General features: G+C 37.4%; 1 protein-coding gene across 7 annotated transcripts in view; it reads right to left on the bottom strand.

Moving 5' to 3' along the window:
- Positions 1-25,986, bottom strand: part of KIF6 (kinesin family member 6) — a 159,872-nt gene that overhangs the window by 17,162 nt on the left and 116,724 nt on the right. For all 7 annotated transcript variants that reach the window (XR_007628874.1, XR_007628875.1, XM_050314852.1 and 4 more), the window contains 2 exons: positions 15,634-15,684; positions 444-528 (listed from right to left, as the gene is read on the bottom strand). Coding sequence is in view for 5 of the 7 variants with exons in the window: in XM_050314852.1 (XP_050170809.1) it covers positions 444-528; positions 15,634-15,684 (136 nt within the window). In the remaining 2 variants the exon portion in view is untranslated. The remainder of the gene's footprint in view (positions 1-443; positions 529-15,633; positions 15,685-25,986) is intronic.

The following is a 25,986-nucleotide window of genomic DNA, read 5'->3' as shown; positions in this document are numbered from 1 at the left end:
CAGCAACATTAGGACAAGGACTGGTTAACAAATGTGTATCCTGCATGTTATTTACACTTGGTCAATCCTGCATAACCTAAAGATTTTCCCTAGGTCAAGAAAGGCAACACTTTTCTGAATCAACCAAAAAGGTTCACAGTACATTTGGATTCAAAGAACAAGTTTTGAACACTAAGCCTCAGGGAGGATATTAAGCTGTTTTTATTTAGTTTTAGCTTTTATCCCAAGCATAAATTTTCCCCAGTCATCTACTGTGGCATCTTACAGACAAGCCAACAGTATATACACAAATTTAAAAACTATTAGTGAACCACAAAGCTGACATTTTTTAAATGTCAGAGAAAACCCTGAGGGTAACTGTGTGTGCAGAATTGTAATTGGAATATCGTATCAGTATAATTTATCTTCTGAAGGATAGCAGAAGTCTGAGGCAGAAGTAATACCTTTTTTTTTCTTCTTCAATTTGCATTCTAAGTTTCTCTTCTACAGGATCAAACATATTTAACTCTTCAGAAGGACTTGAAACAGCTATAGGAAAAATGTTCAGATGTAAATAATGACCATATGAAGTCCAAAGAAGCAATTTCTAATTAGAATAAAAACTACTTTTTAAGAGGTAGTTAACAAAATGGGGGTCATTAACCATTTCTCTCTTCTGGAATTGCTTCTTCAAATTCCTGATTTAGGCCTTACTTAGTAGAGGATACAGTTGATAACTAGGGATTTGAATTAAGTTGCTTTTAATTTTTTTTTTTTCCAGTAAAGACAGGAATACTGATTTTAGATATGAATAAAAGCAAGTTGTCAGTTTAAACATTCATCTTTGGCATAAAACCCGATCAAATGCATTCTAACCTGGCAGTTTGGGCTATAAAGAAAAGACCAGAAGTTGTTCCAAAAAGAAGAGACAGCAGTAGCTGTGTTCATGTTTGGAAATAAAGTAACAGAACGACGAGTAAAAGACAAATCTTGAAAGAAAAATTAACTTTGGTAAGCAATAAATTCAGACAATTAGTATAAATAAGGAAAACATCCTGAAACTATGAGAAAATTTTCAAGGTAAAGGAGAACTGAGGAAATACCTTAAGAGTAGCCTAAGTTAATGTAAGAAACCAGTTTAGGATTTCCCTATCCTGTAACAGAGCTAGTGAACATGCAATACACAATATGCTTAGTAAGAGAGATGATAAAACAGTCTTTCCATCATGGTTGATATGTTCATCAGTGAAAGGAGATGTAAAGTTACCTACTAGTATTACAACAGTTGCTGTTTCTAGCATGAATGAGAATAGTTTTAGGTTCCCAAGAAATCACGTTTAACCTTTTTAACTCAAGAAAAATGAAAGAAACAAAAGATTTGCTGTACAATACATGCAAGTTTCCACCCTGACTATTATTTCTGCCAAGAAAATAAATTCTATGTCAGCCTGTCACAAGGCCTGAGGAATGCACCCTCTCTTCAAGGAGAGGAATTCTGTCTGGAACAAGAGGGCAGTAATGACCCCTCTCTGCCTCCAATCCCGCCAGCTGAAACCATTAATCTTTTGTTGTAGCACCCTATAGCTTAATACAGATTAAGTTGAAAGGCATTTTATTTCATTGGAATACTTAAGTCAAGCACGTTAACATAGACAGTCAAGGTGGACAAAGGCCATGCAGAATTCTCATTTCATACATTGAAAGGCTTTGCTGCATGTGATTACAAAAGAAGAACAGGGTGAAGACATTTGTGGTGGAGAGGGTACCCTGAAAAGATAAAAATATAAACTGCTTGGAATGTTAAAGTGAATGCACAAGGTAAAAACATCACGGCGGGGAGATGCTAAAACAATGGCATTGTATAACAAGTTATACCTGAACACAACAGATAATTAGAAGGCCGTCATAATCATGTCAGAACCTCTACAGAAATCAGTAAACCTTTCCATGATTACAGCATATGAGGATTTTCTGATTTTTCAGATTTCATCCCCAAGAGAAGGCATATTGTGGGAAAGCACAGAGCTACGCAGGGAATTCATGAGGAGACACTCGCTGCAGAGCTCCTGAGGCTTCACACTTGTGCTGACCTTCATGAATACACAGAATCCAGGCTTGAGAGAAATGTGCTCTTGTGGAAACAAACTGAAATGATTTAGAGAGTTATTGCCTCTTAAGTGAGCCATGCTCACAGACCATGTGAGAATCCTTAATATGTTTCCATGGATATTCCAGCCAGACATAACGTGAGCCAACTTCAGCAGTGATTAAAAGGGGACTCTTCTGAGAACACTGAAGTGCGTTTGTCCTATTTGCACAATTTGTAACAGTGTCTGAGTTCAGGAGGTAGCAGCTCCAGCCCCTTATAAGGAACGGAAATAATACAGAGTGGATGACAGTATATCTTAAAATGTTAATACTGCTTCTGAAGTGAGAACTTCCCTACATGAAACATCACCAAATTCTGCTAGTCATTACAGGGTGATACAAGGCCATAATATAGCTTTCCTTCCTTGATTTATTAGAAACATCTAGTACTTGGAAAAATGTTTATATGTTAGCTCTGAAAGGTCAGCCAAACTTAGGCAGAATTTTGTCACTTATACATAAAACCACCATGAAAAATGTTTTTATTCTGCTGATTACATGCTGTAGAAGGGATTATTTGGTTGCAAGTTACCTTCAGAAATAACAGTAAGTTACCTTTTATATGAGATGAGAACCTTTATCATAAACAGGTCCCATCATCTTCACCCCTGAATAAAACTACACCCATTATCTCCAGCTAGTGATGAAAGGCAGAAACACAGCTATGGGCAAGGTGAGCAGCACAGTTTCATGAACGGAAAGAAATGAGTATACTGCAAGCTGATGGGGCCCCAGCAGCAAAACCAGCATTAGATAAATGGCTATAACTTAGACATCCATCACTGTTCTCAGGTCACAAAAGCAGAAGAGATCTGATCACAGTATCAGATGAAGTCCCATGGTAAATTAAGTCCAGGACATGCCTACGGGGGCACTCCTTTGTAAGATGTCCACTGCCTTTTCCCAAGATACTGCAGTCTTCATTTCAGTTTTTTGTTATGCCTGCTCATTGCAACAATGTGTTTGTTAAGTGATTAACTTTCTGCTCTAAAGACTAAATCTTTTTGAATCTACCTACTGTAATACGTACAAACACACACATGGCTCTTTCCTGATGTTCCGAGCAAAAGACATCTAAGGTCTGGTGGACTGTGTTTCAACTCTTATGTTTCCTGCTGCTTCTGCCTTCTCCTCATTCCCTTCTACTTCTTTTCTCCCCACTCCTCTTTACCTTTCCTGAATCCCTGCAGTGGCCTCTTTCTGCCCCTGGGCTCCTGCTGCTGCCTCACACCCCTCTCTTCTTACCAGTCCAGGCAATTTCAGCTACAGCTGACGTGAGGAAGGTAAGGCAGAGGTTACTGGCTCATGTCTAATGTTTTAACGTTCTTCAGTATGATGTAGGCTCGGTTATTTTAAAATAACACGAGAGGGACAACTGAGTGAATAGACTGTAAAACATAAAAAGCATAATATTTACTCAAAAAATTTAATTCAGATACCTAAGAAGAAATGCTTTATTTTTGCTACAGGTTTTTATTCCTCTAAAGAGTTTCTTTTTAGTGTATATTTCTGCCTTTCCATGCAGAAACAAAAAGCATTTATTAACCATATATAGAGGAAGTACATGCAAATTGCAAAACACTGAAAAATCACATCAACTTTTGCCCTTACACATTAAACAATTTTGCAATATGTTACAAGATGTAGTAAAGATGCTACTGCTGAAATATTAATTATCAGATATCTTTTCTGCAACTGCACAGAAGAACACAAAGTGGTCTCTCCTTGTCCACTCAGGATTGACTTTTATTAACTGATTGACAGTTTGTCATATGAAACTTGATTGTACAGTCTCACTCTATGCTTTTAGTGCATCAGCTGAGGTGAGCCATTCAATTGATGTGTAATACCACATGCACTTTTAGTGCCCCAGTGACTTCTCCTGGGAAACAAATGGAGTTACTGCAATTTAATCCTGGGTAACGCAGACCCAGGTTTCAGGGGTGCAGGGGAGGTATGATGTGCATGTTTAGGAAAACATTGGCTCTGTATATACCAGGGGTTTCTGCTGGCATACCTCCATCCAATTCTATACAACAGAGTTATTTTGTCAGTAGTCAGCAATGTACTGATAAGGAGTATTAGTTTCTTTACATTAGCATAACTGCACATACAGCTGAGTGTCAAAAATTATGAATCCTAAAGTGTGAAGTCTTTTTCAAGAATACCGAGGTCACGAAATGTAAAGAAGAGACTTTGACAATGCTATGCTGGGTAGTGAAATAGCTAGCAACTTTTACATTCAGGCTAACTGGTTTTGTTTCATCTTCACATACAACCCATTTGCTAAAGTGAGGAACAGGATACAATTGCTACCAGCTGCCTGCTTAAATAGGAAGGTGAGCTCTGCATGAGTTGACAGTTCATATCATAAAGGTTTGTGATTTTTGGCTTTTTTTCCATATAGAGGTTTCTTAGAGGCATTCTAAGATACAATTATTTTATTCTCATGAAAGGGCCAGTTTTGGAGCACAGGAAGTAGTAAATTTTAGGGTACATTCCACATCACCAAAACACACAGTATCAGAAAGAAATTATAGCACCTGCTAACTGGATCTCTATTTCAAAGCAATATGCAAAGCGTGGATGAAAAACACTACTTCTAGCATGAGATACCAAGTGTTATCACCATGGTTTACTGCAAGCTGGCAACAACTCGAAATACTCTGGCAGATACTTGTCTAGAGTCAAAAAATTTTGCAAGAAACTCTCTGTGACCCTGAACTTTATACTCTCTGGGGCACTCGTATATTTCTCGACCTGAGTGTATCCCAGAAGTCAAACTCCTAGGGATTTATTGTCTTGGGCCTCAAATAACATTGTGCCCTGCCCTCCAGCTGTACTTTTGCAGTCAAGTATTTTCATTTTTTCACTATATAGTCTTGTGTTTATCTGCTTAAATTTATAGTCACTTGAAGTGACCAAATTTAGAATTGACTTTAGTATTCCATTAACTTACTTACTGCTTTATTTATCAGCTTTGGAGCTTTTGTCAAACTTCGGCTTTAGTGCTTTCAAACTGGAACATATGTTGTCATTTGGTTTTTTAAAACAGAACTACCCATCCATTGTCAAGGATCAGCTTACAAGTAATTCCCCCCCTTTTCTTTTTATTCCTCCCCTGGGCCATGTCAGCCTATGTTTGTCACTGGGCACCTCATGTGTACCTTATATAAAATCAAAGATGAGTATGCACATCCAACCCAAGAGAAGAGGAAAATGTCCTAGTGCCTGGATGAGTTTATATTGTAGGTGTTAGAGAAATTTACCTAACCCTAATATAAAAGATTTTTTTAAAGTTCCAGCCAATTTGTCATGAGAATACACTGAAACAAACTGTCCTATTTCCAGCATTTTACATGTTAAGGGATGTACAGGGGACTGGGAATGTGTATTTTCTTGATTTTGATTTTAATCACTGAATTTATTAAAAGAGTCCATTGGTATGCTGTTTGTTACAGGGTTTTTTTGGGTTTGGTTCTGTTTGTTTGGTTTTTGTTTTGTTTTGTTTTGTTGCATCGTTTATTTTTTTACTGGCTTGATATTGGCTCAAACTAACTAACTTCCAATGTACACTTGGAAAGTAGAGCTATTTTTTCCCATCTCAGTGAACTGTTTTGGCTAAATACAGATTCACACTTCAATTCCCTCAAGTTTCTTCTTAGAAACTAGTCATCTATATATTTGCTCCTCAAAATCCATGGTGTACACAATAGAAGTCATTACTTTAACATCAGCTGCACTTAAGCCATGAAAGTTTCTGAAACTATCACGGCTAAAAATTCTCTGTTGGTTTCCAAATATACAAGTAAAATATAGTGGGAGTGGGGGTGGGGGGGAAAGCAGCTTCAAGTTTAATATGTTCCATACATGCCAGTTAATCTAGTGGAATGGTAACATAGCTGGGTCTTAGCCAGAAACTCCCTATTAACTCAGATTCTTGCATACACTTAATAAATACATTGTACCGTTTGATTACATGAGATTACTGTTGCATCATTTATCTTGTTCATAACATTAGATTAAATCATACCTGATATATTTCAGTGATCTTTCTCTGCCTCCCAAGAAGGGGTGTCGTTTGTCACCCATAAGCTTTGAGGCTTTGTAAGCATTAATTTTTACAACATCCAAGAGCTTTCATGGGAAAAAAAATCTCTTTGCTAAGCTTTGTCATGCTCTTCTTGAAAGAAAAGGATGGAAAATACTTCTGAAGGCAGTTCTTTATCACAAACCTGAGACATTAGGAATACTCTACTGCCAATATGCAGACAGCAGTTGCAATAAGACACCACCACAACTTTTGTAAAGTAATGCCTGGTCAAGATAAGAACTTGTCTGAGAATGACATAGCGCAACTTTGCTAAGAATAAGAAATACTTAGGTGCAGTCACACTGAGTGTCACAGAGCACAGAAGCAATACTGAGGCTTAGGGCATCCATATTTCTTGCTGGGGATTCTCAGTTCTGAGAAGTGCCAGCCTTACTGTGCATGAATATACACAGCCATGCACAGTAAATCCTGTGCTTGCAGGTCACATTTAGGAATTCAGTGCATGCAGCATCTGTGGGATCAATTCAATAGGCCTAGTGTTTTCTAAAAATAAGGGGTGTTTTACCTGCATTCTCTGTAGAACTCTGTCTGTGGCTGTCAGTACAAATGCTCGTGACAATGCACAGAAGCATTTATTTTGGACTGTATGCTAAATTTATAGCAACCTCATTTGTAAGCATGTTAAAGAAAAATAAACATATATTTTTATACTTCACTGCTTCTGTTTCAGCTGTGTATAGGTGGGTCCTGAAATTGATGTGTAACTTCAAGTTAGATAATAAAGGAGGTTTTGACCTTGATTCAAGAAGTGAATACCAACCAAATAAATGTATGTGACAGTATCAGTCCGAACAACTTTGATCTTTCTGTTACAAGGTATTAGTAAAAGTTCTTTCATCTGCATAAGAGAAGTAGATGAGACGGAAAACAGAAAAAAACCCCACACTATTATTGGTGAATCAATATATTATGAGCATGGGGTTGTACTGTAAAGTGTTTAGTTTAACTCTTGGCTCAAGGAAGACAAAAGGTGTTAGGCCTCATGCCCCTTTATCGTCTGGTGGTTTTTTCTGTGCAAACAGCAGAGATATGTGTTAAGACTTCTCAGTTAAGCGTATGATAAAGACAGAAGTACTACAGAAATTTTTGTTTCCACTCTCACACATGGCTACTCCACTGGTCCTCTCAAACAGTTTCCTGAATGCTTTTTAAAACATTGTATGAGTTTTCCAGAAAATTTCTGAAGCTCCAATATAGGATTTCACGTCACCAGGAATGTTATTCTTTAAGATCAGTTTTGATGCTGTTCAGTGTTCTAGCACATGTGTTTGATTAGGATTGTGTACAACTCAGGCAGTTATAGGGTCCAGATTATGGTTTTTTAGGGACCCTGTATCCCTGCTGGCCACACTCATATCCCACATCAAGTGCTGCACTTTTGCTGGTCTTCCTATGCACACACCTATCAGCTCCAGAACAGGTGGGCTGTCTGTGCTGGCTACCAGCTCAAGAAGATACAAGAAATACAGAGGTATTTAGGGATTTCTTGTAATTCAGCTCATTTCTATGACTTGTGAAGGAAAGGACATTGAGCTTGATGTTCTGGTAGCTGTTGGATGAATTAACTTGTACCATATACTGAGAAGAGACAATCCTGATTTATCCAGAAACGATTATAACTTATGAGCAAGATTCTTATCTGGAGAAGTATATCCAACTTCTGCACATTTGTAGGATGTTATTAATAGTTACTTATTTGAAGACATTATTCTCTGTGATCTTAAATGTGCACAAATTTTTGAGCAAAAAAGCAGTGAATTAATTTCCTTCGGTTCTTTCAGCAAAAAGTAAAATGGGAGAAGTTTTTCACCAGATCTGAAGATTGTTCTGAAACACTGGATGTCACATTAGCCGTGCTATTTCTCATTCACTCTATCCTTTACATGATCAGATACATAAAAATTCCTATTCTAGTTTTGACCACTACCTTGAAAAACTCAAAGAAATACAGACATGAAAGAGCTCCATTTGTTGTTTACAGTTCTTTAGATTACAGAACTTTTGTTTCTTTCAGAGAGCTTTCACAGAGAAAACTTTGACTGATACAGAACTGGTCAAGCTGCCCATCACACCCACTGGACATGGCTGGAAGAAAGAAGTTTACAGCACCTTAGTTAAACTTTCTACAAACTTTTCAGAGCCAATAGACAGAGGCTACTCAAAGATATACTGAAGCTAAAGCAAACAAGCTTAGGCCTAGAATCAGTAGCCTGTGTGCATAGAACCAAGTTGATTTTTTGCTCACTCCACTTCAAGTCCTGTCTTAGAATTATAGACTCATTGTGGGTGGAAGGGACCTTGGAAGGCTGCATGGTCCAAACTACTGCTCAAAGTTTAGTGAAAACTGAATCAGACTAGGTTGTCCAGACATGTCATGAGAAACTCCATCGACAGAGATTCCGCAAACTTCTCTGATGACCTCTTTCAACATGTAATTATCCTCACAGAATCTTCATATCTTAATTATCTTAAATATCCTAATTAGTTAACAAACTAGAGAATGAGAGCTTCATCTCCCGATTCTGTCATGCTTACTTGCTAGACACCAGAAGGAGTCTCTAAATAATAATGCAATTTGCACTGAACTTTTCAGTATTTCAGAAGAAATACTTATTGCAAGAAAGCTAACAGAGACTGCAAGCTGTTCCAACAACAGTGAAATGCCAAAGTCAGTGTCAATAAAACTGAGAACTGAATAGCTGTGCTACAAGTTCATGACTCCTAATAAAAATATCGCTTGATCCAAAGATGCCTTTGCTCTTTTCTGAGATACGATAGCTGAAGTTGAGTGGGTCTCATGGGAAGATTATTAGGAACACACAAGTAATCTCAGAATTTTCTCTGACAGTTCAAGAGGAGATATGTGCAAAGACTTCCAGTAAAGATGCAATATTCTCTATCTTGAAGACAGAATGAAAGGGAAAACTCATACCTGTCTCTAGAATTTAAAAAAGCATTGTACCTAGAAAAACCTGCTAAAAAGAGTAAAGAAAAAACACAGCAACAAAAAACCCTACAAAATATCCTAGAAAAACTGAAGAGAAACCTATGGAAAGAAAGGTCTGTGTGAGACTGAGGCCTGAACGGACAGGTGTAACAAGTGTCTTCTTATTAGAACATACTCTTACAGTTTTAAACTTAATTCCAGTCTAATAGTGGGAAACCCCCCAAAATATGTTACCTAAAAAGAAACCTCAGGTACTGTGGGAAAGAAATCATTGCTGCTTGTTCAGCTGCTGCTTCCAATCCATGGTTCTTTTTCCTGATTGTGAATATCTTTACAGAAGGACTTGGTAGATACAGAAATACAAAAGCTCTTCAAGAGCTCTAGTTTTAGCCAGAAACTATGCTGACTTGAGGCAAACAACAGCATGCAAAACCAAGAGAGTAAGTTTGTTATGGTATCTAACTTCACAGTTACCACAGGCTAAGGTCTATGCTTTTTCCCACCAAGACAAATCTGAAAGACTTAAATACACTGCAATAACAAGCTTCTGTAATCTACTTGTAATGGCCTATATAACTACTTATACTTCAAGCACTTGCTTAAAAACTGATTTGATAAATATTTCTAAAAGCACTTAAGATGCTACAATAATTCTATAAAGCAAATTCAAAAGTAGCTTTATCTTTTTCAGAGTAAAACTTTTCTTTTAAAAAAAGGCCAAGAGGTACTGGTTTCTGAATATTCATCAGCTGTTGCTATTGATATCTTTGTCTTAACAACAGTGAAAAATCATCACCCTTCTCAACAAGCACAATCTTACAAGCTTTCTGTCACTCTCAGAATTGCTGTTTTCTTTGAAATACACTAAAGAAATCAAACCCATCACTAAAAAACAGTGGCTTCGATACCACTAGATGTCACCCTAGGAATAAAATAAGTTCCCTGCATGCACAAGAACAGGGAACTTTTACAAAAACACCACTGTTGCTTGACATTTGAAGTACAAATGTATAGAAGAATATAACACACAGAAACATTGTGCATATCAAAATTATGATTTACTAAGAGAAATCTTGCCCTTATTCTGAGGCTATTGCAAACTGACTACACTGCTCTTTGGCATACTGTAGCCCTTGGATGATTAGTAGTACTGGGGACATGTTGCTTTATCTCCCACAAAAACCCCCAAAAACCAAACGAAACCAACTCACCAAAAACCACACACACACACACAAACCAACCAACCAACCAAAAAAAAACCAAACAAAAAAACCCACCCCACATGGAAAAAAACCAAACCAAAAAAACCCTTAAAATTCTGGACTTCAAAGAGATTATTTCTCTAAAGTGCTTTATTTAGCCCATACATAAGATATCATTTTTCAGCACCAAAAATGATGGTCTTGAAACAGGCCATCTATTATTCTCCATGGACTGTGCTGGATTTGTGTGGGAAAACACAAACTGCCAGTTTGGTCAGCTTCTGTCATGTTGTGATTGAAAACACTTGTGTCTCTTCATTTCAAGGCATTAGCACAGATCAAGAATCTTCTGCTTCATATGAAAAATTATAAATGTCATCTCAGTTACAAGATGTAAAGAAGTGAAAGAAACCAAGCTCATTTTATTCAAATATGGATTTATTTAAATAACAGATCAACTCTGATGCAAACCAGCAGTTTGGAAGTGCGATGTGCTTTCCACTGACACAGATCACAGCAGATGAGTTCAAGACAGTTATAATTATTAGTCTAATTAATGTTATATAGGTCTGTAAGATGCTGCAATGGTTGCAGAGAACTATCATACACTTATATACCAGATACAAATCCCGGTGGATCAGCTTTTCTAGCAGCATGGGCCACATTGGAAGGTTCAAGGTCAGATTGGCTGGAGCTCCAAGCAACCTGATTTAGTGAAAGTGAAAGATGTCTCTGCCCATGGTTGGAAGGTTGGTCTGAATGATATTTAAACATCCCTTCTAACCCAAATAATTCTGTGATTCTGTGATCTAACACCCTGGACAATTGGGAGCAACAGTTCCCCATTCTAACTCTTCAGATATGCAGAAATGCGTTGAACAACATATTTTCTTTCCATCGGGTATAGATGGGATATATGGTAGTGGCAGCACCACAAATATTGGTGGAATGGTTTCTTGAAATTCTTTCCTAACTCTGGCTAGAATACTCCTGCAGGAGTACTCTGATACATTAATTATACAGCACTGTCTGTCCCTGCTTTATTCTGGTATTGATCATGTTCTTTCACTTCTAATCAAGAAAAGGTGAGTAAGCAGAATGAAACATGCTATAAAGAAACATCCACCACAGCAAGAAAAAGGACACAAACTGATACTAATACCTTTAGAACAGTTATCTAGCTTTGAAAATGTAGGAGAAGATGATATAGACAAGGCTGTAGAGGGTATAAAGATAAGAAGAAATTTTTCTATTTTTGCCTTAAAACAAATATGTGTTACAAATCCAAATACAAAAATAACATGCCAAAAGCCTGGCTATCAGGCATTTGCCACACTAAATCAAATGCTGGTATGCGTTTTCAGGGATTCAAATATATCTGTTATTTCTGACTCACCTAGTAATTTTTTTTTTTTTTTTAAATGAGGAACGGGCTTTTTCAAAAGAATTTTGCTTAAAAAAGAACTTTGGAAGAACTCTTTGAATAACAGCGGAAATACAGAATCTTATTCCTAAAACTCAAGTTATAAAACCTGGAAAAACAAGCGGAGGTTTTGTTTGTTTTTTTTGTTTTTAATAAAATATTGATAAAACTGCACCTGAATGCTGAAATCTGTACAAAGGATGCAGATTACTTACACAGACCCACATTTGTCCTACTTTTTTTTTCATTTCAAATAGCTCTACAGAGAAAGTGGAGTTGGATTGTAATCTAGAACAAACCTCCCCAGAAGTAGAAGGATTTTGCCATCTCTTGATGTTTTCAGGAGAATTCCAAAAGAATGGATTGCTACTAGCAAGAATTGCTACAGCCCAGATTTCAAAACTTACACAAAAAGAGAAGGGAGTCTCATGGAGAACGTGATGAAAAGGAAAGTATTTGAAATGGAAAACTGCAAAACTGCATTTCAACTAAACTGATTAACTACCTGTAATTATCAGTAACGAGGGGCGTGCTGTGCTGAAGATGCTGCACCACTGGCTGCAGATTACCATTTATGTTAACCTAGGAAACATGTTTTAGGCTGCACATAATGGGTGATCCTTCTGAGCATGAAGCTTTGTCCCAGTCTGCTTGAAGCTGCCTGAACAGCCTGGGAGACTTGTAGATTTACTAAACATTTCTGCTGATATGGACAGATCAGTCAGGAGTATGTTCAAGGATCCTTCCTAACTTCCAAAGTTGACCCAACAGAGGCCTCTACTCAAGATGTAGTTGAATGGGCAAAACTGGGCAAGTCATGGCACAGTTACTTCTGTTATGGAAAGTAATTGTACAAAACACACCTTTGCTAACATGACTACGTCCCCATAGAAGCATCCTCCCATTACAATACATCATAGGATCTCCTATGTCATCAGGCAGGGACAATTTAGGCTTCAGTCTTCCCCCAGTGCTGGCAAATAACGTTACACTGGCCTGCTTGCAATCATGCTCTATCTATGCAAAACTGGAAAAAGAAAATGGAGAATCAGGTCCTGTATTTTACAGAAATGCTAGTTTAGAGTATCTTAATATTTCACTAGAATCAAATAAAACCCCTACTTTTCTTCTACAACACTGCAAACTCCAGGAAAAGCCTCTCTTTCCTCCTATCTTTTCCACCCAGAAACATTCTGATGACCCAGTGTTTTCACTCTGTGAATACTTTAGCATTGTGTACATTATTTTATTTTAAATCCTGCCTAAAAATGCAGTTAGGCATGCAAAAGGAATTTTAAATCCTGCCTAAAAATGCTTTTTTATTCTGAAAGATCTCACTGAAGATAACTAAAAGAAGTTATTTGCATAATAAAATATTTTTAAAATTAATAAAGATGAAAGTCACACTGAGAGTGAATCCTTGCAATTTTGCATAAAATATTCAATGTTTCTGGTTATGTACTGACAAACACAGAGCAGTCTCTTGACTCTGATGAAACCTCCTATCTATTTGTGTCCTTTGTGAACTTCCAGCATATGATGTTTTAAAAGAGATAGCTAAGAGCAATGGGCTAAGTAGTGGAGTTTTCCTTCAATAATAAATCCACATCTTAAGCACAGCCATGAGGGAGACAAAACTACACTGTTTCAAATTCAACTAGAGTAGCTTCTTCAAGAGTTTTAACCATAAAATTCTCTATGGAAAAAAAAAAAAAAGGCAGCTGGAAGATATTAACTTGGTTTCTAATTGAAACAGTGGCGTGTTTTATTTCATGTCGGGATTTCAACAGACTTTTAATTAGAACTTTTACCATGCAGTTTTCAGTAAAAATATCTTGATGACATTCTGGTCATTGAGAAATTCCCAGGAGACTTGACACCTGTTACTTCTTGGAAGAATCATTCAAAAAGGCAGGCAGGCAAACAGTACTCCCCAACTCATAGAATAAATATTAAGTCTAAATATCCAGAGTATTTAAAAGAATAATGAAAATACTGGAAAATAATTTCTGTGGTCCAGACTTTGTGATGATAGGCAGACAGCAGTGCTTAAAACAAAAGGCAAAAATGCATGGGTTGTCTGCTACATTTTAGAATACTAACAGAATATTTACAATGTAAATGTATAGCTGGTAAAGTCACTACTATGGCATTTCCCAAGGACATGAAAAAATTTTGCTTACCTATGTTATGAAAAGCAGTTTAGTTATTGAAAACAATATTTGAAACACAATTTTCTATATAGTAAAAAAAAATATATACAAACCCAGATATTATCATTCAAACTGAAACATGCATTCAGAATATATCACTTAATCTTTCAAAACACTGTATAAGGGATTTCCATAAACAGCATTGCTATGATTCATCTTGATATAACTTTTTAAAGTTGCAAAAAATTAGTAAACAGACAGTATTAAAACCTGGAGTGAATGAAAGAGAAAAAAAAAATCCATGTTCTACTGAAGATACCACCTTCAGATTGGGGAGAGGCAAGGAGGAGTAGGGAGGGGAGGGAAGGGAAGGGGAGGGGAGGGGAGGGGAGAGAGAAGTGGCTGGACAGGAACCATAACAATCATCTACTCCTATGACCACCAGTTAAAGCATATTACTCTTACAACAAGGACATTGTTCAAATGCTTTTTAAACACTGTCAGGTATGTGACATTGATCACCTATCTAGGAAGCCTGTTCTTGGTAAAGAAATTTTTCCTAATATCAAGTCTGAACTTCCCCTGATGCAGCTTTGAACCATTCCCATGTGTTCTGTCACTGGATACTAGGGAGAAGATCAGCAACTTCTTAATTTCCCCTTCTCATACTGATCAAAATAGATTGAGTTTAACTCCTGGGCTTTATTGACATGAATAACATTAATTTTCAGTGTGATTATCAAAATAAAAACAGATAGAGATATAAAATAATAACATCATCAACAAAGCTTGAGATGCGTGGGTAAATTAGAAAGAGAAATTACCTTTCTTTCTGCAGTAACTTACTTGCCTGACTTTTGGGATTAAGAAAGTCCCTAAATCTTCTCCCTCTTACTAAGAGACAAATAATGTTCTCTGCATTATGTATACACAGAAATAAATGCATCAAGAGCAATCTGGTCTGAGTTAGCTCCATCTTTTATGTGAAGAAGGTCTACAAAGGCACATTTTGGGATTCTTTTATGTATTTCAATGAAGGGGGATCTAAACTGTTATTGCGACAGCAGTTTTCTGTCAAATTTTAGCTGAAGTTTATTGTCCCAAAAGTGGAATTCTCATGTGAACACTTCTAGGCTGTTTCACTACAAAGTCAGTGGAGTCAGCTTTAACCATCTTAAAACAAATTTGGATGACTTTACACTTATGTGAACAACTTACACAGACACTTTTAGCTTCACAGCTGTGTCAACAGAAACTGCAAGAAATAACTTCTCAACTTCTATGACTAGATGCGAGAGAAATGACCTGTATATGCCTTCAGCCCCTCTCAGAATGAGAAAAATTAAAAAAAAATTAAAAAGGATGCTAGACAGATTGTGGCAACATGGCTACTAGCTCAGTCTCAGGACATACCAATGTCTGTTAATAGGAATCCAAATTAGACTCATCAGAAACCAAACTCCAAAACCTATAAGAATTTTGTATTATTTTTCTCATCACATATAAAATAAGATGCCTTTAGAGTGAAATTTCAGGCAAAGTTCACAAAGTCTGTGTTCTTTATGGCATGGATATTGCAGAAATACTGTGGCAAAAGCTTCAAAGAAAATACAACCTGCCTCACAGGCAGATTCATCCTATGTGTACCTGAAATGTTATGCTCTTACCTAGAGCTGCTCTCTGAATGTGCCTCTGGGTTATCTCTCCTTTCAGACGGTCTGTAAAACATACAAAATGCAGATAGAATTTAAAATGTCAAAAATCAATGAAGTCATTATTTCCCACCATTTGAAATTCCCTGTGCTGATGGCCAATTTTAGGAGGTTTTTTTGTGATCCATGGGACAGGAAGTTTTCTGAGTTCTGTCCTTCTCTCTTCTGCAAGTAAACAAGTAGGCATGATGTGACTCTACACATCCTAACATTTAATTTTGTCCAGTAAGAAAAACTGAAAATGAAGGTCTTTACTATCAAGCACTTTCATAGGATAGTGATCTGTTTTTGCTAGATACAAAAGAAACATGAGTGAAACTAAAAGATATACAGAATTCCAAGTATTTTTTCAGACTTATAGGCACTCACAGTGGAAAGGAGATATTGGGTCACTAGTCCACATCTTTGCCAGTGAAAAACTGATTCCCTACAGTCCATTTTTCCTGTTTGTCCAGCCCAGTTTTAAATATCCCATGTGCTAGACCTTCTGCAAGTTCTAGTAGTGTCCCGGTTCCAGAGAGGACAGGGTTAATTTTTGCAGTAGCTAGGAAGGGGCATGGCCAGAACACAGAGGCTATTCTATACCACCTCATGTCATTGCTGGGGATAGTGGGAAAAGGACTCTATTCCAGGGAGAAGGAGTTCCTTCCAGTTGAGAAAACGTGGTAGAGGGAGACATCCAGTATTGCCTGTTAATACGAATCCTTTCCTTTCTTGTACGCTCTGTCATCAGTGCTGTTGCTGTTAGTGTTCAGTTTCTTATCTCGTTGCTGTTTCCAGAAAATTGTCCTTATCTCAACCTGTGGTCTTTGCCTTTTATGCCTCCAATTCTGCTCTCCACCCACTGCAGTGGGGAAGGGGGGAGAGCAGGGGAGTGAGAGAGAGAGCGGTGTGTGGTTTAGACAGTCTTGGTGGGGGCAGTGAATTGGGGAGTACAATTCCTAAACTATGACAATTACTCAACGTAAGTCACAGTGTAGAGGTTGTTGATTTTCAACTGAAAAATACCTAAAATTTCATTATCTCATTATTTCTAGTTAGGGTCCCATGCCTCATATAATTCACCTTTACCCTTCTTTTATCAATTTCCTCCCTATGACACTGTTTCAGTTTACCAATTATTTCAAACCATAATTAAATTATGACATGGGAAGCCATTATTCATAGATGCTTAATGGAACCAATAAAGGAAAAACATAATGCTAAATGTGCAATTTCAGCAGTGTATGTGTTCTGAGGGAGGATGGAATTATGCCTTTCAAGTTTTCAAATTAAAACCATTTCTAAGTAGAGACTTGTTCATAATCTTTACTAAGTTGTACATCTGGATACCAGGAAAGAAAAAAATCCACTGGATTCACTTTTTTTTTTCCCCAGACCTCTGATTATCTACATCATATTAGCATGCATTCTGAATTAAAAGTATCGTTTTGCTTACAAGTGAAGACCTACAGAGTAAGCTAATCAGAGCAAATTAACTCATTAAAAGTTGTCAAATGCTTAACCAGAGAATGTTAAAAACGATTTGGAATTCACAGGTCATGAGAATTAGACTGCTCTGTGAGCACAAAAGAACCATGACAAATTTAACTTTTTTTGGAATTATGAAAACAATTGTAAAGTATTTAGTAGCATTGTAGAAATTATATTGTATGCAATACATTACAGTATAACAGTAAAGTTTTGTTGTTTTGAATATTTATAGAGAAACAAACAAACCAAAGCACCCTACCTATTCCCTGACTATAAAGTAGATACTGCATAGATACTGTATTTTTCTGCAGAGGAAGTTTTATTCTTTTTAGTTATTTTTACTTAAACCAATGAATTCTTCTGTACTTAAAGTTAGCTGTAAAATTAAGAAAAGCCTTCAGCTACTGAGAAACAGATTTGACATAACTAACCTCATCTACCCCTGCTAGAACAAACAAATAAATCCTCCATCTCAACCCCCCATTAATAATTTTTACCAATAAAAGCCCTGTTAAATGATCAATGCTCACCATATTTGTGCTTTGAAAGCTTTATCAAGGAACTAAGTTGATGTAAATATTCAGTAAAATGTGATTAAATGTGCTATTTTTTCCCTCAAATTGCTTTTTGCTATTCTGGATATTTAGATCCTTGTATTCTATTGCACTGCATCACACAGTGTGATGTCACTCACTCAATACTGAGCCATGAGACAGTCATGAAACAATTTGTAGTAATCTTGAGATTCATCTCAGTAGATTACCATTAACTGAGGTGCCTCAGAAAACTATCTATACATTTATCTTCATGGAAGAGCTTAGAAACTCTCTTTCTTATGCACTGTGAGCTGCCACTGTCATTTGATAAAAGTGGTTCTAGTAGTGAGAATATGCTGTTCATCAGGAGCCAACTGAAAATAAGGGTGACATGGAGTTCTCAATCCTGTCAATATATGGTGTTATTTCTCCTTCTTTAACCTTGCTAGAAACAGATCATCAGCAATCTAAATGTTTTGCATTACAAGTGGCAATGAGGTCAACTGAAAAAAGCAAGGCAAACAAGTCAATGAAAGTAAGATCGAACAGATAGATAACAGCTTGCCATCAGAACAAATATGTGGAAACACAAGAACATGGGGACTGTTTTTAAACGATTATAGCCAAGAGGCTTGACCTTTAATCATGTAGAATACACTCTCAACACAGTTGGGATAGAAACCACGGAGGCTGCAGAAGTTCTACTTGTATTGCAAGCTTTGTCAGAGCAGTCAGCAGCGTGAAACTGCCCCAAATGCTCCTCTCCCCTTTCATTCTAGCCTTTATACGCTTCTGCTTCACCCATAACATGGACCATGATGTCGCAAGAAACCTTGTCCTTCTTCAATATGGCAGCTTTGTGAAAGAATGAGAAGCTGGAACCAGACCACCTGTAGTCAGAGAGGAACCAAAGAAAACTTCTCCTTTGGCCAGAAAATCAAAAATCCAGTGTCAGCACTCTTCTAGCAAGAGTTTTTATTCTTTAAACAGAAACAGAAAGGTGACATTTTTCCAATTCACTTGGTCCAAACTGCCTTTTCAAGGCAGCAAAAACTGAACTTCATTTTGCAGAAAACTTCCTGAGGAGAAGCTGTTAACTGTAATGGGAAAAGTAGCCCAAATAGGAATTCTGATTCAGGGGACATGGTGGTATCATGAGGCACCTGACTATAATTCTATACCAAGATTTAGCCAGATATGATTTAATCTTTCAATTTGTTTTAATCCAATTTGAAATCTGACAGTTTATTTAGATTTAATTTGGAAAAAAATTGGTTTTCACGTAGAAACTCTTATTTTTGACATAACCTTAAGATTTTCTGTGCATGTTTTTGATTAAGTAATCTTGTTTTGTTTTCAGGATAAATACTTGTGGGGGAGAATGAATGTTTCTGAACTGCTCTACTTTTCTGCCTCTGAGAACACCAATGCAAGGCTTGAAGTTCGTAAGTGTCAGAAGTAGGGGATGATTCCAGTACTGTTGCCTGCACAAATCTTCCCATATAAACAAATGGAAGATTTCAGTCTTTAGTACTGCCAGTTCTACAATCTTCATAAACACAAATATTTACCCAAAGAAATATGAAGAATCACATTCTCATAAAAAAAAACCCATGTCTTCTGATTCCAACAGTATAAAGCTGTGGACAAGGTAGTGCTTAAATGTGGTTTGCAAAAATTGAATTTAGGACTTGGAGAACATCTCTCAACATATGGCTAATTATGTTTCCTGAAGTTTCACCAAACAAGAAGTTAAAAATAGGTCTATAGCTGATACCAAATTTTTTCCAGTGGAGTCATTCTTCATTTGGAGATAACCGTCCCAAGAAAATGTTGAATGCTGCAACTCCACATGTTTTGGCAAAAAAGTAGTTTTGGGGAATTTAAGAATTCACTCAGCATGCAGCCAGCTGTCATTAAGGCTGTGATAAATCTGTTGGTTTTGGCCTGTGTTTCTGGACACATGTACCATCCTGAGGTATGGAAAAGAGATGAACTGGTAACATAGAAATTCAGCTCTGTGACAGGACACAAAAGCAAGGAGGGAAACAGAGAAGACAAGATGGACTAGAGAAATCTAATTAAGACTGATGTAAAGCAGAGGAAAGTATCCCAGACGGTGACTAAATATGACAGAACACATAAGTTGAATAATATGCCTTTAACTTCTTGTCTTTGTATTGTTCCAGACTGTTTCAAGGATCTGAAATTATCTTCCAATTTATTACAGGCAGTGAATGCTTTGACCATACTGCATATGCTTCAGGACAATACAAAAATGAGTATATTACAATTAAAAAAACACTGATTAAAAAAAATTACTTCATTTATTTTGGGTCCATATGACAGGTTTTAAAACTTCTCTTATGTTTTATCAGATCCTCCATATAATACTATTGTAATGTTTCAGAGGCTGCTAACTTAAAAGGCAGAAGTGCTGGTCAAGTTAAGAGTACACACACAACCTTAACTCCCTCTCTTTGAGAGTATTTGTTGCCGTTGGTATGGATAGACCTTTAACTTGGCATAGGGTCTATTCTGACTCAGTAATTGATAGGCTAAAGCTTTTGTCAATAACTTTTCATCTCCTGTTATTTTTTAATATTTTTCTATTATTTTACATTTTCCAAGCCTGTGTTTATCCTAATAAGTCCTTCCATCCTGGAGATCCTGAAACCTTTAAATCTCATCTAGGAAGTTGTCTCTCTTTCTTTCTTCACCATGAAATTGGTTTTGATGTTACATAAAATATTAAGCTGAACAACCTCTTACGCATCCAGGGAACCTCTGATTCCTGGAATTCACCCTCCAGGAAATTCTGAGTCCCTAATTGACCTATATGATATTAGTTGTTTCTTCTTTTTTTTTGTCTGTTTCTCACATTGCCCCACCAGTCAATAAGCTGGGGGTGCACAAGAAGCTGGGACAGCTGACCCCAATGGTCCAAAGGGATATTCCAACACCATCCTTACTTACAAAAAACTGGAGGGAAGAAGACTGAAGCAGGGGCATTTGGAATGATAGTATTTGTTTTCCCAAGTCACTGTTAGGAGTGATGGAGCCCTGCTGGAGCCCTGGACATGGCTGAACACCTGGCTGTTGATGGGAAGGAGTGAAGGTATTCTTAATTTTGTTTTGATTGCACACATGGCTTTTGCTTTACATATTAAACTGTCTTTGCCACAGCCTGCAGATTTTCTCACTTTTATCCTTCTGATTGTTTCCCGCCCCCAATCTCACCAGAGGGGAATGAGCAAGTGGCTGTGTGATGCTTAGCTGCCAGCTGGGGTTAAACCGTGACAGGAAATATGCAGGGGTTTTGTTAGTAATGCAATGCCCCTTCATTTGCAGTTGGACCCAACTATGAAGACCTAATTAAGACTCTGGATCTATTAAATCTGATTCATAAAGTGGAGTGCCTCCAGTTGAATCAGATAAGAAGTCCTGCTGAATGAGCACAAATTAAAGCTGCATATTCAGCAAATAAGCACTGAGGCAGGCTTTTGCAGACAAAGAGGGCAGCAGTCACATAAATTCCATGAGCCTTGTAGAGGTACATTTTTAACTGCGCTTGAGGTCAGAGTTGTAACAGTTTACAAAGTATTCCTGAAAGTAGGGGACATTGAACCCAAATGGAGATATTCAAGTGGAATAATTTCTCAAATGAAGAATATCAAGCACAGACAGTTATTGAATGTCCAGATGTGAATATTGAATAACCAGATGTGTTAGATACTTTTTAAAATCTGATGCTGATATTGCATGAGAACACAGTCTATGACAAAAAGTATCTGACAAGAAAAATCATGAAATAAAAAACCACATTCTGTTCTAACTCGAAATCCTGCAGCATTAAGAGCAGATAAACCATTCAGCTTTTCTCTGAGAAATATTTGGGAGAAATTCTTACTATTTTTCAAACATAGTCCTTCTCTGATGGCAAAAACATGTCAATTGGCTCTCTTAGGACAATGTGCAGAGGCAAAGTAGTCTGCATTAGCAACACTATTTCTGATGAAAATGCTTTATTTTGGGATACATGTTTGGCCAAGTCCCCATGTGATCTGGTAGCTCCTCATTTTCAGAAAGCCCTTGGTGGCATAAGGGGAGAAAACACAGTATCGCAGCACTCGAGGCCTCCTGATTATAGCATATGCATTTTTAAAGGTATAAAATAGAACCCTCATCAGCATTAAAAATAAATTAGTGACAATACGTAACATGAGGTAACATATTGTTAACTATGACCTGCTGCAGCAGATTTCTGCCTTTTGTTCACTGAAGAAACATCTCTAGTGGTTTAAGATTTTACTGGCTTCTCCTTTTAACTCTCCCATCCCTTCATCCCAAAGTTTGCTGTCAAAGGTCACCGCCCCACAGCAGAGAGGGTAGAAGCAAATGTCTGCCTGTTTTCTGCCTGCTCTAGAACAGTTTGGCATCTCAGCATAAGCATACCAGCAATTTAAGCTGAGACACTATCAAGGAGTCAACTACAATGTAGTAAACACTCTTGTTTGCCAGCTGGGAAGAAAGGATTGGAGACAGTAACTGCCAGCAAAGAGATAGGGCAGACCATCAGGAGCAAGGAAGCTGATAGTATTTAGTAGAATTCATCAGTGGGAGACCCCAGAAAAGACAATAGGTTCGGAACTGGAAGCACAACACTGACTTCCACACCCAACTCATAGTTGCAAACCATAGTCTAAACTCAGCACATTAACAAACACACACGGAAACACACTTTTCCCAACTTAACCTCCTTCCTTGAAGTTTAAATATCACAGATTCAAATGCATATATTTTACTATAATGTAGGATATTCCACATTTTGAGATTACTATTTAAAATATCTGACTGGGACATGTTTCCTTCCTTGAAATACTCAGTTGAGACAATAATAGTTTTTATTGACACATTAATTACCTTCAAGCATGATCAAACTTACAGACAGAAAGCTTATGAGACAGCAGCCTCTGACAGTCATTTCTATGGGATGACACTGGACTTCTCAGGAAGGATTTCTTCACTGAAAGGGTGGTCAGGCATTGGGATGGGCTACCCAGGGAGGTAGTGGAGTCACCATCCCTGGAGGTGTTCAGGAAACAACTGAATGTGGCACTTAGTCCCATGGTCTAGTTAAAGAGATGGTGATTGGTCAAAGGTTGATGTCAATGCTCTTGGAGGTCTTTTGCAACCTAAATGATTCTGTGATTCATTTATTATTCCTTGAGCTACTCAATATACAGTCTTCTAAACTCTGTACCCACTTCTATGCATTTATTTCTAACCTCCATATTAAGTCTCGTTCCATTTTCCTACGTGTTCTTGTTAGTTCTGGCCAGATTACACTTTTTTTTCTCACAAGATGATTATTTACACTTTCTGATTGATGTTCATTCCTGTAACTGTTTATTGTTTGGCCTGCATTTCCACAGCACCCTTTATACCACTTTTTTTTTTTTTCTACTAGCCTTTCATACACTCTGGCTACTACAGAATAAAAAAATGCTCTGATAGGGTAAAACAGCGTAGCTGTAGAGAAACTGAATTTATTTTCCTGATGACATCATTCAGGACCTCTCTCTTCCTCTAAGTACAGACCTATCATAGGCTGCATAAGCCTTAATTGTTGGGGTATTCCTCAAGGTCCCATTCATTTAAATGAGGGAAATGCTAGCATGTTCCTCAACTCCCATTCACCCAAAGGCACTGGACTTCTTTCCATAGGAAGCAGAATATGGTGAGTGGCTAGTGCACACAAATTCCTAACAAACCAGATACTGGACATCGGGATATCCAGGATAACCAACAGAAAACACTAAGGGGTCGGAACTGCAGTTCAACCTCTCCTTGAAACTGGAACTCAGAACCTGGACGCTTTCTGAATCTAGAAACCAATGTTTGGACCTTTATTCTATTGTCCCAAGGTTGACTGTCACTACTTATTACTGCCCAGGCATTTTTAGCCAAGCACGGATATATAGCAGCAAGCATATTCCAGGACACTTCAGCAGAAGGACACATCATTTCTGGATTCTCAGTGGGGAGGGTATAGTAGCTCAGTCAATAAAGCAGTGCTTCTGTATGCACCAGCAATGGCAGTCAGGTTTTTTGGTTGGTTTATTTGGTTGGTTGGTGGTTTTTTGTTTTGTTTTGTTTTGTTTTTTTTCCTGGATAGCTCTTCTGAATTTAGGTACCTAAATTTCATTTAAGCTATACCTTAGGTGCCAGAGTGCTATTTTAAGTATTGTCCAAAGTTAACAAATACTCTGTGTATCTATCTTCATATGCTAGAAAAGAGACAGAAACAATGCACATCTGGAAACTGTTGTTCTGTTGTTTATCACATGTATTTGTTCATGAATTAAATATTAAGCTGATCCAAAAAGCATGACTGAAAAGCAATGCCATATAGATAAAGAGCCATAATCTCTGAATTTAGTGTTCTGGATGTTCATATGACTAATGTAGCTTATCTCTTGATTATTTCTGAGGAATTAATGTGAAGAGAAAGAATAAGGAAAATAAAGTCAGAGAAAAAGCTTTGTATACAGCTCTTTTGTTTTGTTTTTTAATGTCCAAATATAAGAAGCTTAAAAAATAAATAAAAGGTCTTAAAAGCACAAACAAGCAAAGTCAAACCCAAAGAATTTTACCCCCTGAAGCTTTAAACAGAGAGTGACTATATCCAAGTATAAGATGAACACAGTTATTTCCTGTTATTAATACTGCATGTATGGCTTTGTAATTTCTATGCAACAGTCTGATGTCCAGTTTCATACTGTGACATTTTTTATGGCCAGAGCTGCTCAACATAAAATTGAGTACAGAGTCCCAGGCTTCACTATATACTTCAGCTTCAGAAACTTCTAAAATTTTTCTATCATCTTAATGAAGAAATTGTCCTGCAATTTAGTTCATACTGCAGTGTAAAATTCTGGTCAGATGAGACAGACTGATGTTAAAAATCTGACAAATATGACACAAAATTAAAAATAAAATAAATTAAAAAAATTATAGTGCTGAAGCTTATTAGATATGTTACCATGTTTTGAGGGTATGTATATAAAGGTTTCAGGATGACAGAAACAAGATTGGAGTAAGAATGGGTGTATGATACATTTTTTAAGGCTCATTTACCTGTAATATATGTACCAAAACTGTGATAAATTACTTGGGAAAATATGTTAGACACATATTAACATCCCAGTGAAATCTGAAATAGGTTCCTGTAAAGATACAGCACATATTTACTGTTGTGGATAAGCCTAAGTCTGCTTCTTGAATTGCTCAGCAATTTAAAATGGAACCTGATTCTATGTAAGTGGCACAATGATGTCATCAGCTCTGAACAGACATTGTCCCTCAGTCTTAACAAAAGCTCATGAGAAAATCTTCATAATACAGCTATTCTCTGTTGATTGCACTCCTTCTGCAACATCCATCTGTGGTGACATCACTATTCCTACATGATTTAGGAACTAGTTTGATTAGAAAAAAACAGCTATTGTATTTTAGTAGATGTGGGTCTGTATGCTTATACTGCAAGTCTGCATGAACGCTGTCCAGATGTGTAAATGAACCACAAGATGATATGAAAAACAAATTTGTATTTCTGTGCTCTTGAAGGAGTATCACTCTTTAACAGTACTACTCTGAATAAGCTGAGGTCTACTTCTCTATAGAGTTTGAAGGTTTGATTTTTCACTCTCAGAATCTCTGACCATCCAGCACTAAAGACATATATGACTTGAATGCAGGGCTCAAAGAAATACTAAATTTGCTAATAACACTAAATTGGGAGGAGCTGTCAACTCCCTCAAGGGAAGAGAGGCCTTGTAGAGAGACCTCGACAAATTAGAGAGATGGACAACCACTGAAGTTTAACAACAAGAGACAGATTATGCACCTAAGATGGGGCAATCCTGGTTTTGTGTATAGACTAGGGAATGACAGGCTGGAGAGCAGCACTGTGGAAAGGGACCTGTGGGTCTTGATCTATGGCAAGCTGAATATGAGTCAGCAGTGCCCTGGCAGCCAGGAGGGCCAACCGTGTCCTAGGGGCATCAGACAAAGCATCATCAGCTGGTTGAGGGCGGGGATTGTCCCACTCTGCTCTGCATTGGGGTGGCCTCACCCTAAATATTGTGTGCAGCTTTGGTCACCTCAATGCTCTTAGATAGTGTCCAAAGGAGGGCAACAAAGATGGTGAAGGGCCTTCAGGGGAAGCCGTATGAGGAGTGGCGGAGGGCACTTGGTCTGTTCAGCCTGGAGAAGAGGAGACTGAGGGTAGACCTCA

Source organism: Myiozetetes cayanensis, unplaced genomic scaffold (assembly GCF_022539395.1).
Source record: "Myiozetetes cayanensis isolate MyiCay16 unplaced genomic scaffold, myiCay2020 scf2-11, whole genome shotgun sequence".
In the NCBI taxonomy this organism is placed as follows: Eukaryota; Metazoa; Chordata; class Aves; order Passeriformes; family Tyrannidae; genus Myiozetetes; species Myiozetetes cayanensis.
The sequence above is the reverse complement of the archived record's forward strand: the minus strand, read 5'-3'. Positions and strand labels throughout refer to the sequence as shown.